Genomic DNA, 15289 nt, shown 5'->3' on the forward strand with positions numbered 1-15289 from the left:
TGAAATTGAAATCTATAAAACCAAATAATACTTGTGGTGGACGAATAGTTAAAGAGCAGTAGTAGCGCAAGTAGGAAACCGAAGGAATGTTGAAACTGGCAGAAAGAAAGACAAGTGCGAGCCCTTTACCAAGTTTTTTTCAGGGTGACTTAATGAAGAGAAGAAACTGTCATCCGGTACTTGTTATACCTAGTTACTACTTTAAAGCTAAGCTACTAAATTTTGACTGAAAAAGTAGCAAGAAAAAGCCAAGTGAATATAATCCCTTTAGAAGCTCAAACTTTTCAAAGATAACAAATATACTAAATCAAAACAACCCCCGAAATGGATCATTTGAAGGAGATGACGATGCAGAGAAGAAAAAAACCCCAAGTATCAGATCATAACCAGGTAGTGAAGAAAAACATATTGTTACTCCTAAAAAACTTGAAGGTAAAGATGAACTAATGTAGTAAGAAACATGAAAGAGGTAACCGAAAACACAAGACAGATCCCTCTCAAACTTATAATTGTTGGGTTTTTAATATTTGAGTTGGAAAACATTTGGGCAGCTGTGACCGCTGCCCTAAGCAGTAGCTAGAAAGAAAAGGAAACGAGACAGAAATAGAGGCTTTTTCCTAATAATAATTATTATTATTATTATTTTGGCGATTAAAGTTTATAAAAATGGTTTAATTTAAATTTTTTAAGGATCAAAATTGTAATTATCATTTAAAAGGCCAATATTTAGAAAGTTAAGATTGAATTTGCCATATTGGCTTGTTTTTCATATGTTGGTGCTTTGTAAAATTATTTAGTTTTACGCCTATATGTAGATTTGTCTTATCTAATATCTTTATTAGAATTTTATATTTCTTTCTCATAATATTTATAATTTTTCGAATTTTATAGTTAAATTTAAGATTAATTTAAAATTTAATCGTGAAATTCTCACTTTAATCTTTTACCATTTTTTCAGTCAATCTCTTCTCTCTACTTTTATTTTATCATTCAAGTTAGCTCTTTTAACTGTTAAAAGAAAATAGGCCAACCAACATGTAATTTTAGAAATAAAATTTTAAAAATATTAAAAATCCAAAAAAATCACAAAAATTTCAGAAAAGTTCCAAAATGAGAAAATTTATAAAATTATAAAATTAATTTTTCAAAAAATTATAAGTATGTGAAACTTTCAAAAAAATTTAAAATTTTCATAAATTTTAATAAATGCGTTTTTAGATTTTAGGGTTTTAGAAAATTTTAGAATTTTATGAAAATTTCAATATTTTTAATGTATTTTTTGGAAATTTTATGGATTTTTATTTAATATTTTTTAAAATTGAGTTTTCAAAATAAAAATGCCATAAAATTCTCATAAGTTGTCATAAAATTCTAAAATTTTCTAAAAACCTAAAATATCAAAAACACATTTTTAAATTTTTTAACTTTTGCATACTTATAAGAAACCCTAAAATTCCCAAAAATCATCTTTTTTAAGAAAATACCTAAAAATCTTAAAACCCGGAAAATCATAAAATAAAAATAAAAATATTAATCTACTTTTGAAAGTTATAAAAAAATTTAGTTATAAGTATGCAAAATTTAAAAATTAAAACAAAACTCATACTTTTTTTTTAAAAAATGTTCGGAATTTTAGAGTTTTCAGGAAACTTTGGAATTTTATGAAAATTTCTAAGAACTTTATAGTATTTTTTATTTAAAAAATATAAAAATCACAAAATGCAAAAAAAACCCATAAAATTCTTCAAAATTCTAATAAAATTCTAAAATTTTCTAAAAGCCTAAAATCCTTAAAAAAACGCCTTTTTAAAATTTTATGATTTAAAAAATTTGGAAATTTTACGTTATCATTTTAATTTTTTATAATTTTCAAAATAGATTTTAATTTCTTATAGTTTTGAAATTTTCTAAGTTTTCATTTTTGGGGATTTTTTGGAATTTTAACTATTTTTAATTTGAAAGTAAATTTTATTTTTCACACGTGGAGTGTCTCATTGGTTGGTTTATATATTTTTTTTAACAAAAACTGTTAAAGGGGCTAACTTGAGTGACGAAATTAAAAATTGAAGAGGCAAAATGACCGAAAAAATAATAAAATAGTCAAAGTGAGAATTTCACTATAGTATAGGAGCCATAATTTTAACTATGAACTTTTTTTAACTAATTTATTTGACTATGAATTTTTTTTAACTAATTTATTTGAAAAATTAGATTACGAGAAGTAACTACACTAAGGGTGTAAAATCCCCACAAAAATATTAGATGAAATGAATCTACGTATATATACTTTGAACACAGATAGAAGACTGAGACATAAAGCTAGATAATTTGCCAAAGCACCACGTATGAAAAGATGTGATCTTGTCCAACCACATCAACAACAAGTGGATATAAAAGATTCAAAGCATGAAGAAGGTGAAGATCTTAACATTCTCAACATAAGGCGAGGATACCACAATGTTGAAGGTCAAAATGTAAATATAAAATTATATTTATGCATGCTGGAAGGCTAAATTCAATAATAATAAATTCAATTTAAATTTAGATCTAAAAAATAAGTGAAAGGAAATAAAATTAAAAATGTCCGACCAGGTGATGTCTCACACGGTAAAATCAACTCATCAAACATTGTTATTTTTTCTCCCAAACCGACCCGACATGTGTTCTAAGTTATCTTTTGCACTATTAGACAATATCATATCTATTTGAATAATAATAATAAAAGTCATCAGAAAATAACCTTGGAATAATATGAAGACATATAGAAATGAGATTAAGCATAAATCTGGGCCCTTTGAAAAGTCTGGTAAACATTGATATGATCTCTTTTTCACAAGGGTTCCCTGGGCAGAATGCAGAGTTTGGGTAATCATGGTTCAACTTAACATGGCCTTGACCCTTGAGTTTCTCAATATACTTGATGACATTCAAATTCAATCAAGTATATCCACTGCCATCAAAGTTAATACAAATATAAATTTGATGGGATATGTAGCTTCACCACTTTTTTCAATGTCTTGAGATTTGTAGATAATGTAACCAAAGCTTGTAATGCCATTAAATTGAGTAACATCGTATGCTTAAAACTTGAGAAAACAAAACAGAAACTAAATACTAAATACTATGACCTAATTTAATTCTTCAACTCCCCCACAACAAATATCCCAGACTAAAAGGAAAAATGATATACCTAGCTTTATTTTAGTATAAAGGTGACTTTCTTTTCTTTTTCATTTTTTATCATTTTGGGACATTTCCCCTTGAAAGGAACATAAAATATCAGGCCTCTTTTTTAACAAAATATTGATGCCAAAAAAAAAACCAAATCTTCCTAACAATGAGATAGAAAAGAACTTGTTCATACATTATTTTTACCCAGTAAATATCAAAAGAATCCCAACAAGAGTACAACATCTCACGAGTTATTCCTAACAGAATGAAGATAATGCTACAACTAGCATACAGCAAACTATCATCTAATTCGCCTTAACCGTCCAGAGGATATTCGACTTGTAACCAAAGGCCACAATCAAAGACTAGACATATCAGGTGAATGCCCAATAAAAGATTGTAGCTTCCAGTATTTAACCCGTAACAAGGAACCAGTTCCCAGAGAGTAACACATAATATCTTCCTATTGCTAGTAAAGAAAATTCCAGCTGGAAAGAGAAACATTATGGTAAGAAATCATAACTGGTATAGAATAGAAAATAAAAACAAAGACATTGTCTGAAGAATCACCGTCCTCTTGAAATTGCTTCCTCCATCTCTTCAGAAAATGAAGGGAACAACTCAATATAACGACTCCCAAGTGTCATCCTATCCTTGGACATTGCAGCTTTTGAATCTTCTGCATTTGTAAACTCCACAAATGCTTCTCCACTTGGCCTCCCCTCTGAATTCAATACTATATGAACAGCATCTTCGGATAACACAAAATCTTTAAAGAACTCCATTATATCATCTTTTCCAGCAGAAAATGGCAAACCCCTCAATCTCAATATCCCTGTATGTTCAGCAGATTCCTTTGCTTCATCACTAGATTTGACCCTTGGGGCATTTCTCCGAGGTGAACTGCCACGAGCATCAGCCACTTCATTCGCTATTGCCTTATAATATTCCTGTCTCTTGCTTCTGAAAACCTCTACATATCTCCTGCCCATGTTTTGCCTATTCTTCTGAAGGGCAAAATCAACCTGAAGAGGATAACCCAAAACACAAAAAGCTTCACCAGTGAACTTGCTGTTTTTATGGACAAAAAGGACATCGACTATGTCCAGACCATGGAAGAATTCAGCCACGTCAGTTTCTGTGCAATCGAAGGGAAGACCACGAAGTCGAACAACAGGGAAAGGTGGAGGTTGGCTAACATATGAGTAAGGAGGAGGAGGGGCAGTATACATGAAGCTTGAACCTGGAGAGTTTCCATAGAATGAAGGGCCTTGATCAATTATCCGCTGACGCTTTGCACCCATTTCACGCCCATCAGCACCATCAGTATATTTACTTCAGTTTCCAAAGATAATGAAAGTAACGGATGAGACCAGTGTCAATACTTTAACACATATTGATTATATTCTTTAACATTGGTAATTGATAATGAAAGCAATGCAAGGATCAAGGGACACTTGTGTTTTCAGTACTTCAAAAAAAGAAAAAACCAAGTATATGACATGTTAATTTTAAATAAATTCATAAACCACATATAAAATCTTACTTAGTCAAAAGCAAATGATTCATCAATTTGATTCTATTGTCTTATCTTTTCATATGACTGTGATTACTTGTTATATATTTTAAAATTTAACAACCAAAGTCACTCACGAAGGAGGTAATTGATAAATGTGTCTATAAGAGCCCCACATACTCTGTACTATATAGACTGTCCCTCAAGCTGAGTTTTACTTTAAAAAATATCTAATAGACTGAAATTAGCACATAATGAATGATGGATTATAAATATTATGAAACCCTCAACCAGTATCCCAATTGTAAAGACACCCAAAGGAAACCACACGCATGAATGACTTGAATGAAAGACTTCTTCAGAAATCTCACAAGAAAAGTGAATTCCAAAACTTTAATATTTCCAGGACATTTATTAAGCTGTACGCCTCCTTGATAATAGAATGGTCTCTCCTATATTAAATTTAAATAAATACAGAAGCTTCCAATTGGTGAAAAGCTACATCATTCCTTAAGGGCTTCTACCTCTCGTGCTATCACATATTCATTATGTTTCTCTCAGAACTAGAACCTCATTCATTTTTTTTTTTTGGCAAGATTCCAACATTCTACATGCACTGTTACACACTTCATGACCTACCTAGTCTCAACCTTGCTCTTTCACAGTGACCAACCTTTTCCCTACTCGACTGCCACATAGTCGGTGGCTCAATGCACCTCATCTCCCAAGCCCTCTAAAAGATTATTTCATCATGCTTAATATGCTTAATATAAATGTAAAATACTTACTGCAACTCCACAAACCAACCAATGGCTACCTACTTAACAAAATGAGCAAAGGTATTACAGGATCAAAACCAATTAACCTTTGCCACATTCACTCACGCATGCGCAATTAAACTAATGGTTTTCAGCAATGACTGAGCCATTATTTTTTCTTTAGGTGTCTGATTTTTTTTCCTTTTCACTAAACATCAATCTGTTACTTGCAACGTCTAATTTGAATGGGTGCTTCAATCATTGTCCATGTCAGATATGCATGCATGCACTGTGATGGTCATGGGATCATGGAGATAACTGCTACATATGCATGCTAGATGCATGATAAATAAGAAAAAAACCCCAATGTTCAAGTAGTTGTTTTTCAAATTGTATTCACGGCCTAGTTGCCTGAAACTAGTGATTATGTTCAATCCCTTTCCCGTTACTGCAATATTACTAATGTGCCTCCCTGCATGGTGCAAAACACACCCACAAACAACACAGACCTCTATCTTGAGATCCTCATGTATCTTCTACAAGTTCATTATATGGTAAAAATCTCATTTGACAAGCTTAATCACTAGTCAGATTCATTAACAAAAGGTCACTCTGCATATTATGCCAGAAGCACATAAAGAAGTTCAAGGGCAAGACCATCATAGAAAGAAGCTTGAATTCTATACATTAAATTATACCTGGAAAGTTGGGATCAACTCATGCATAACACACAATATAAGGTGCTGCACTAGGAATCTAGGAGCCTAGGGAAACTGGGAAACTAATGGTTTAGAGTTGGGCAATAGACACGATCAGTTAGGAAATAGGAAAATGCGGTGCATGGGAACAAACTAGATATGGCAAGATATTTTGAGTGTGGGCATAGGGTACATATGTACATCAGTAACTTAGAGCATTAACACGGTTACTTGGATGGGCGAGTTGATCACAACTAGGAGATTTGTTGAGATTCACATGTGAGTATGATATCTTAGATCGGTTTAAAGTAGGATCTAAAGGTGGCATACATTTAAAGTCGAGGTTGGCTTACCCTCCAAACATTACGAGTGTCCAGAAAATGTCATGATACTCAAAACTCTCAAAGCACCATGCAAACATAAAACAAAAGAAGCAATGGACAAAATAGATACCTATCTTAATTGTAAGCTAGAAAAGGAAAAGAAAGGAGAAACTGATTTCAAGCTGATGGTGCTACATAGAAATATGCAGAAAAAGTAGACAATAAATTGTTCTCTAACGTCTCCGAAATAAGTGTTTAACCTTCAATGAGTGAAAATAAAAGAATCAACGGAAAACTGTTTATCTTAAACCATATAAGCTCCTTTCCTTTTCATTCTTTCTTCGCAACTAAAATTGAGCTATAAGCCCTAAATAACAATCGCAGAGAAAACCAAGAAAATGAAAATAAAAACGCAACTGTAAAAAATTCATCAATCCAGAATAATAAAAAAATCTTGGAGAACAGACGTAAAGAACAAAACCCAGAAAATAAAATCAAATACATGGATTAAAAGAGAGAGAAGTGAATTTACCCTCTGTAGAACATGTTGAAAAATTCCGTTAATTAAGGAAACGTGAAAGGGAGAAGGAAGAAGAGTTGGACAATGTTTTGTCCAATTATAAGAAAAAAGAATGATGGGAAGGAAAATGGGGAAAGAAGAGGCGCTTGAAACAAGTCCGAGATTTCAGTATTTCATTTTTGTGCGAAATTTGTATGTGTTTTTTAAGGGAAGGGAAGGGAGAGGTGACGATTGAGGAGGTTATCCTTGTGGACTTCTTCTCAGGGTTTGGGCTAATGCTTAAATTAACGGCCCACTTCAATTTGCTCTATTTTCTTTTACAACTTAATTGCTTGTAGTCTAGTTATGTGTAATGTTTACAACCAATTACTGTAAAATGTACAGCAACTACTTCATTCTCTCCTAATCTATATTTCTCCATTATTTTCTTTTTTTTAAGCAATGTCTCCAATATCTTCAAATCACCTTTTTAGGGACATTAACATTAGAAAGGTGATGAAGCATTAAATTTATTTATGGGTTGGATGTCAGATCGATAACTTTAAATTTTGCTTGAATCAAATTTGGATAAAGAATTTTTTTTGTGTTGACTTCATTTGACCAAAATTTGACTTACATAATAATTTTTTTAATTTAAATTTAATTACAAAAATACATGATTTTTCATTTTCTTCCCCTCTCTCATTTTCATGTAAGCCATTTGTGAAGAGAGAGATTGGGCTGTTTGAGCTTTCTTGATAAAAAAAAAAAAAAAAACGTTTGATTTTAGCAATGTAAAGATGATTTCCAAACTTTATATATTGATTTTTAGATTTTTTTTTTCCATTTTTGAGAGACAGGGCGCTTCAATTCTTGGTTTTTTTTAATGTTTTTGAGTTAATTTCTTAATAATTTTTAGTTTAAAATTAAGGGAATAGTAAATTTGACTTCAGAGTTTTTTTATGTTAGATGTCATTATCGGAGTTAGAGAAAATAAGTTTTAACTAGTTTCTAGATTTTTTTGGAGTGAGAGAAGATAATATTGGAGATAGAAATTAATATAGGAAGCATTAGATTGTACGTTTCAAGAGTTCAGAGTTAAAATCGGGTAAATATTCTAAAGGTGGTTCTAGGAAGTGAAATTAAGTTCTTACTTTATCAAATTGCATAGCATTGCTAGTTTTTAAGTTATAGTATCTATTATTGATATACTAACTTAATTTGTTTGTTTGGTTATGAATTTGAAGCTAAGGACATGGCTAGGCCATTTATGGCTAAGGGGAAGGAGAATATTATAGAGGCGTAACTATTTCGATTTGTGTTATCTAAATTGATTTTTATGATGTGTTTATTAGATTTGTCTATGGGCTGAGCTATGCTAGGTTCGATTCGGGCCTGTAACACCCCTTACCCGTATTCGTCGCAGGAATAGGGTAGGAGGCATTACCGAAGTTTACCGAATTAATTTTCCATTAATACGAGTTAAATACTATTCATTTACTAAAACATGTCATGGCGTCCTTTAGATGGCCTCCTAAGTCCAAAACATACTTCGAGGCCAAACCAGAATTAAATCGAACCATAGGGAATTTTTCGCAAAATCCCAAAGTTTTTTTTTTTGCTCAATATAACCCCTTTATAAATATCTAACCTTCCCTGCAAATTTTAAAACCGAGACCAATCCAACCAACCAATTCATTTCAATCAATTTGATACCAAATTATACTACTATTATAATTATACTATTTAACAAATTCATCATTCTTTACTTTAATGTATATTCATTAAACAAGTCTTAGTATTTATATAATCATCAAACCTTATACATGCCATATAAATCAAAAAGGAAATTTACAAAAGCTACCGGAGATAATCTGATAGTGTGATCCTCTGTGTTGATCCGATCCTCCGTATTTTTCCACGTCAATCTACAAGAGACATTAAATACATTCAAGTAAGCTTATAGAAGCTTAGTAAGTTCATAGGCATAAAACATAAATCTTACCAAATATTTATACACTTATACAATATACACAACTATTAAGTTCACCTGTCAACCACAGTCATTGGTGAGTTCCCTTGTATAAACTTACTACCACTCATCCATTTCCTTTAATTCTTTTGGGCCCATTTGTCACATATCATTCTTCAACCAAATTAGGGAACGGTTACGGAAAATTGAGTACTTCACTTTCACTTTGCCATAGTATAACTATGGTCTTGCGTATGATCACTTATCACTTTTTGAAATCATAGTCCTGTCACGGTCTTACACTGATCACATTTATCATTTGTCACTGATCAGATAAGTGTAGCTAAAGCTACCACTTATCACTTATCACTTGTCACTGATCAGGTAAGTGTAGCTGAGGCTACCACTTATCACTTGTCACTGATCAGAAGTACTCAAATCCGACGTTCCGCTCAATTTGATCATTTATTTGATTTTCGGGTTGTTATTTTATTCTCTATTCATCAATAAATATATTTCATCATACATTATATAATTCATAAAATTTACATATAATCATTAAACTTCAACCATATGAACTTACAGGTCGATTTGTAAAATTTGTGAAAGTTCGGGACTAATCACTACTTTTTCTTTTCCTCGACTTGCTTGGGTTCTCGATCTATCATTGTAAAATCATTCACTTATCAGTATTGACTTCATCTTCAACCCGCTTATAAGTAATATTATCTATAATTTAATTGTTTACTTATGTATATTCCAATGCTGTCCATCGGTGTCATAGTCACTAAATTATTTTTATCTTTAGCTACAGAACTCCAAATTAGGATCTGCTAATTGTTCCTGAAACTAGACTTATATATATTCTTATCATAAAATTTTTAGAATTTTTGGTTTAGCTAATAAGTACAGTTTATTCTTTAAAGTCACCCCTGTTCTGCTGTCTGACAATTCCGACCCTTCTTCACTAAAAATTAATTATCTCTTCGTACAGAATTTGGATGATGTCCATGGTTGTTTCTATTGAAAATAGACTCATTAAGGATTTTAAAAATATAAATTTAAGCCCCTAATTATTTTTATCCAATTTTTGATGATTTTCAAAAGTCAGAATAGGGGAACCCAAAATCATTCTGACATTGTCTCACAAAATCTATTATATCTCATGATCTACAATTCCGTTGCTTACACTGTTTCTTCTATGAGAAACTAGGCTCAATAAGATTTAATTTCATATTTTGTTAACCTTCTAATTCTATTTATAAAATTTATGGTGATTTTTCAAAGTTAGACTACTGCTGCTGTCCAAAACTGTTTTAGTGCAAATGTTGATTTCGATTTTTGCCCCAAATTTCACAGTTCATACAATTCAGTCCTTGCTCAATTAATCCCTCAATGAAGCTAATTTTTCCCAATTAATGCTTTACTTATACATTATAAGTTATTTCACAATTATTTAAATTCATAATTTCCACATAAAACCCTAACTTCAAACTCTTTCACCATTAGGTCCCAAACATTCACTTTCTATTCAATTCTTTCAATAAAATCAGCATATAAACAATTTAAAACTCTAATTCCATGCTAAATCATCATATACTTCCAACACATATTCATAACAACTTCCAATTTCTTTCATAGATCAAAAACTAATGAATTCAACAAGTGGACCTAGTTGTAAAAGTCATAAAAACACAAAAATTTCAAGAAATAATCAAGAATTGAACTTACTTGCAGTAAAAATATGAAAAACCAGCTTAATAAAACCCTTCTATGGTGTTTTTGCTGATGAGAATGCAGAAAAATAATGAGAATTCTAGATAATTCCACTTTAGTCCTAGTTTATTAAGTAAATTTTGAAATATTCCAATTTTGCCCTTAATTCATCAATTTTCCTGCTGATTTCATGCACCTTGCCGTCCAGCCCAAATAGACCTTGGGTCTATTTGCGTTTTAAACCCTCTTTCTTTTATCATTTAAGCTATTTAATCATTTCCCATAATTTTACATTTGTTACAATTTAATCCTTTTTATTCAATTAACTATCGAAACTTTAAAATTTCTTGTGAAACTTTAATACTAACTTATTAACACTCCATAAATATTTATAAAAATATTTATGGCTCGTTTAAAATTTTCAAACTCTCGATATCTCGTTTCCGATTCTAATTTATTTTTTTAATTTTTATTTCTAGTATACTATTCACTATTTCAAAAATTTTCCTAACTTCACACTTAACTTATATTCACTAAATTATTAGTATTTTCTACTCATTTGTCGGATTTAGTGATCTCGAATCACTGTTCCGACACTACTGAAAATTTAGGCTATTACAATTCTCCCCCTCTTAAGAAATTTCGTCTTCGAAATTTGTTACCTGAAAATAGGTTCGGATATTGTGATTTCATTGATTCCTCTGTTTCCTAGGTTGCCTCTTCCACACCATGTTGATGCCACAACACTTTTACTAACGGTACCCGTTTGTTCCTTAACTCTTTAATTTCCCAAGCTAGAATTTTCACCGGTTCTTCTGAATAAGTCACGTCGGGTTGGAGCTCTATTTCTGTATGAGGAATTACATGTGATGGATCTGATCTGTACTGTCTCAACATAGACACATGAAACACGTTATGAATCTTTTCAAGCTCCGGGGGCAAAGCCAATCTATAAACTACCGGACCGATTCTTTCAATAATTTCATACGACTCGATAAATCGTGGGCTGAGTTTTCCTTTTCTACCAAACCGCAAAACTTTCTTCCACGGTGACACTTTCAAGAATACACGATCACCCACATTAAACTCTATATCTCTTCTCTTTAAATCTGCATATGATTTTTGCCGATCGGAGGTAGCTTTTAAACAATCTCGAATAATAGGAACTTTTTCTTCGGTTTCCCGAATCAAGTCCACTCCCATTAGTTTCCGTTCACTTAATTCAGACCAATATAATGGAGTTCTACACTTTCTTTCATACAAAGCTTCAAATGGTGCCATTTTAATACTAGTTTGATAACTATTATTATAAGCAAATTAGACTAAAGGTAAATACCTTTCCCAGCTGCCGCCAAACTCAAGTACACAACACCTTAACATATCTTCTAAAATCTGAATCACTCGTTCTGACTGCCCGTCTGTCTGAGGATGAAAAGCTGTGTTGAAATTTAATTTAGTGCCCAAAGCCTCCTGTAATTTACTCCAAAATCTTGAAGTAAATCTCGGATCCCGATCCAAAATAATAGATGCTAGAACTCCATGTAATCTCACAATCTCAGAAATATACAATTCCGCTAACTTCTCCAATGAAAAATTTGATCTAACTGGAATAAAATGTGCCGACTTTGTCAAGCTATCAACGATAACCCAGATTGAATCTTTCTTTTTCAGAGTCACAGGCAATCCTGATACAAAATCCATCGTAATGTGTTCCCACTTCCATTCAGGAATCATAATAGGTTGTAATAAACCCGTTGGTACTTGATGTTCTGCTTTCACTTGTTGACAGATTAGACATTTTGCAAAAAATTCACAAATCTCTCGTTTCATACCAGGCCACCAGTACATTTTTTTTAAATCGCAATACATTTTTGTATTACCCGGATGAATAGAATACTTACTAATATGAGCTTCAGCAAGAATATCATTTTTCAATTCTGAATTATTCTGAACACAAAATCTATTACGATAACACAACATATCACCATCATCAACGCTATATTCTGAACTCAAATTATCCTGAACCATTTGTCGTTTCAGTACTAGTTTCGGATCCTCACTCTGTAATTCACGGATATGTTGAAGGAATGTAGATTTTGTTTTCAATTCTGCTAATACTGAACCATCTTCATTAACAGACAAATGAACATTCATTGCTCGAAGTGCAAACAATGATGATTTTCGGCTAAGTGCATCAGTGACCACATTAGCTTTCCTCGGGTGATAATCAATAACAAGATCATAATCTTTCAATAGTTCGAGCCATCGTCTCTGTCTCAAGTTCAGCTCTTTCTGTGTCATCAAATATTTCAGACTTTTGTGATCGGTATACACGTAACATTTTTCCCTATAAAAATAATGTCTCCGGATTTTTAAAGCAAACACAATCGCGGCTAACTCTAAATCATGGGTAGGGTAATTTTTTTCATGTGGTTTTAATTGCCAAGAAGCATATGCCACTACTTTCCCTGACTGCATTAAAACACAACCCAAATTATTTAAAGATGCATCACTATACACAACATATGGTATACCTGATTCTGGCTGAGTTAACACTGGAGCTTCTGTCAACATCTTCTTCAACTGGTCAAAACTTTGTTGGCACTCTTCAGACCATACAAATTCAACATTCTTCTGAAGTAGTTAAGTCATCAACAAGGCAATCATTGAAAATTTTTTAACAAATCGGCGGTAGTATTCCGCTAATCCCAGGAAACTCCGCACTTCTATTACATTCTTTGGAGTTTTCCAATTCACCTGTAACGCCCCAACTTTCGGGAATCCTGTGAATGTTGGCATAGGTTTAATTATGTTAGTGGGCCTCTAGAAAGCCCAAGCTTAAGATAGAACCCGGCAATTTTAGTTAATTTTTGTTCCATAAGAAAAAGGGGGTGAAATGATAAAATAGGACCTATGTGAAAATGTTTGAAAATGCTATAGGCTAAATTGAAGTGGCCAAATAAATAGGAGTGCAAAATAGGAGGATTTGCATGACAAACCTCCCATTTTTCATGAAGTGGCCAACCATCATGTTGTTGTAGACAAAATGTACACTTGATATCCATAATTTATGGTACAAATTGATACAAATTGATAATAGGTTAGGTAAATGTTCCATGATAATGGGTTAGGTAAATGTTTCATGATAATAGGTTAGGTAAATGTTCCATGATAATGGGTTAGGTAAATGTTTCATGATAATGGGTTAGGTAAATGTTTCATGATAAGAATATCATGTCTTTTGTATTAAAGAATTAAATGGATGAAATATGAAGTTTTATTAAAAGAAAAAGGGGTGAAAAGAACAAAGTTTTGTCCATCTTTGTTCATCATAGCTGAAAGTTAGAGAAGAGAAAGGAGAGGAGAAAGCTCTTGAGTATTCGGCCATTAGGAGGAGGAAAAATTGAAGGTAAGTTCTTGGTACCTTGCTTCTATTTTGAGGTTCATGAGTTCTTCTTGATTCTACCTTAACTCTTGAAGCATATTTTGATTTTTAGTTGTGTTGTGAGCATTTAGTCATGAATTAAAATGAAGGAAATGGTTGTTGTTTCATGTTCTTTTGATGAAAAATGGAAGATAGGTGAAGTTGAGCCAAACAAATGAGCATGCATGTGCCTTAGATGCTAAGGGGAAAAATCGGCTAACATGTTGTGCTTTAAAATGATGAAATGGAGATTATACTTAAGTAAAATCATAGATATGTGATGATTGATTGGTGATATACATGTTTAAATAACAAGCATGCAAGTTAGGTGTGAAAGAGTGATTTGGTAATAAATCTGCTTGGGACAGCAGCAGTAACGTGACTTTGGAAAATCACCATAAATTGTGGGAGATGAGTTAGAAGCTGCATAAATTATGTAATTAAAGCTTATTGAGTCTAGTTTCTAATGAAATAAACAAGAACATATTTTGAATTTTTTATAATGAGAAATTTGATTCGTAATGAAGAGTAGTCAGATTAGTCAAACAGTGAAACATGGGAAACTTTGAGAAAAATCTGGTATTGATTGGCTAAACCAAAAATTCTGAAAATTTTATGGATAGAAGATATATGAGTCTATTTTCAGGAAAAATTAACAGAACTTGATTTGGAGTTTCGTAGCTCCAGTTATAAATAATTTAGTGACTGTTACTCAGGAAGACAGCTTGCAGTGAAATTATGATTATGTGGTAAACATTGACAAAAATTTGTTAATGAGTTGCTTATTGATTTCTTATAAGCTTACTATGATCTGTAGGTGTGGTTGGCCGAATATTGTAAGGGGTTAATACGTAGTTTGTATTTGAAAAGTTAGATTAACGTGTTAGTAATCCAATTGTAGGCGGTTCGTGTGTGGATCTCATCAAGATATCGTCGCAAAGTGTGTAACTAACACCCTCTTTCTTAGTCTAGATCGGCAAAAGCGAAAAGCGAAATGCCGGCGGTATTTTGTAGATTTGCGAGTGTCGAATGCTCGTGAGGTAAATCGATTAATGTTTTTGGTAAGCTGCAATGTTTGGACCGCAAAGTGCATGATTTACGTGCCCTCGATATTTTTGGGCTTAATGGGCCAAAATTGGAATGATGGGCCAACAGCCCAATTCGGTAAGAACCCTCGACGTGATTCTGTTAGTACATGAAAAGTAGGAATAT

General features: G+C 32.2%; 2 protein-coding genes across 3 annotated transcripts; both read right to left on the bottom strand.

The window, feature by feature from the left end:
- Positions 1 to 3338: 3338 nt before the first annotated feature.
- Positions 3339 to 7239, bottom strand: LOC108457447 (uncharacterized). Of its 2 annotated transcripts, none has more exons than XM_017756517.2 (2): positions 6999 to 7239; positions 3339 to 4506 (listed from the first exon to the last, which is right to left on the bottom strand). In XM_017756517.2, exons 1-2 carry the CDS (start codon positions 7010 to 7012, stop codon positions 3738 to 3740), a joined length of 783 nt encoding a protein of 260 aa, XP_017612006.1. In that variant the 5' UTR covers positions 7013 to 7239; the 3' UTR covers positions 3339 to 3737. The 2 variants fall into 2 exon arrangements, with proteins under 2 accessions (XP_017612006.1, XP_052875379.1); XM_053019419.1 differs by lacking the exon at positions 6999 to 7239 and having other exon boundaries at positions 3339 to 4262; positions 4367 to 4429.
- Positions 7240 to 11361: 4122 nt separating this feature from the next.
- LOC108455551 (uncharacterized) lies at positions 11362 to 12954 on the bottom strand. The gene is made up of 2 exons (XM_017754097.1): positions 12534 to 12954; positions 11362 to 11501 (listed from the first exon to the last, which is right to left on the bottom strand). The coding sequence occupies exons 1-2, from the start codon at positions 12952 to 12954 to the stop codon at positions 11362 to 11364; spliced, it is 561 nt and encodes a 186-aa protein (XP_017609586.1).
- Between the last annotated feature and the right edge of the window lie 2335 nt (positions 12955 to 15289).

This window comes from Gossypium arboreum, chromosome 9 (assembly GCF_025698485.1).
Source record: "Gossypium arboreum isolate Shixiya-1 chromosome 9, ASM2569848v2, whole genome shotgun sequence".
Classification (NCBI taxonomy): Eukaryota; Viridiplantae; Streptophyta; class Magnoliopsida; order Malvales; family Malvaceae; genus Gossypium; species Gossypium arboreum.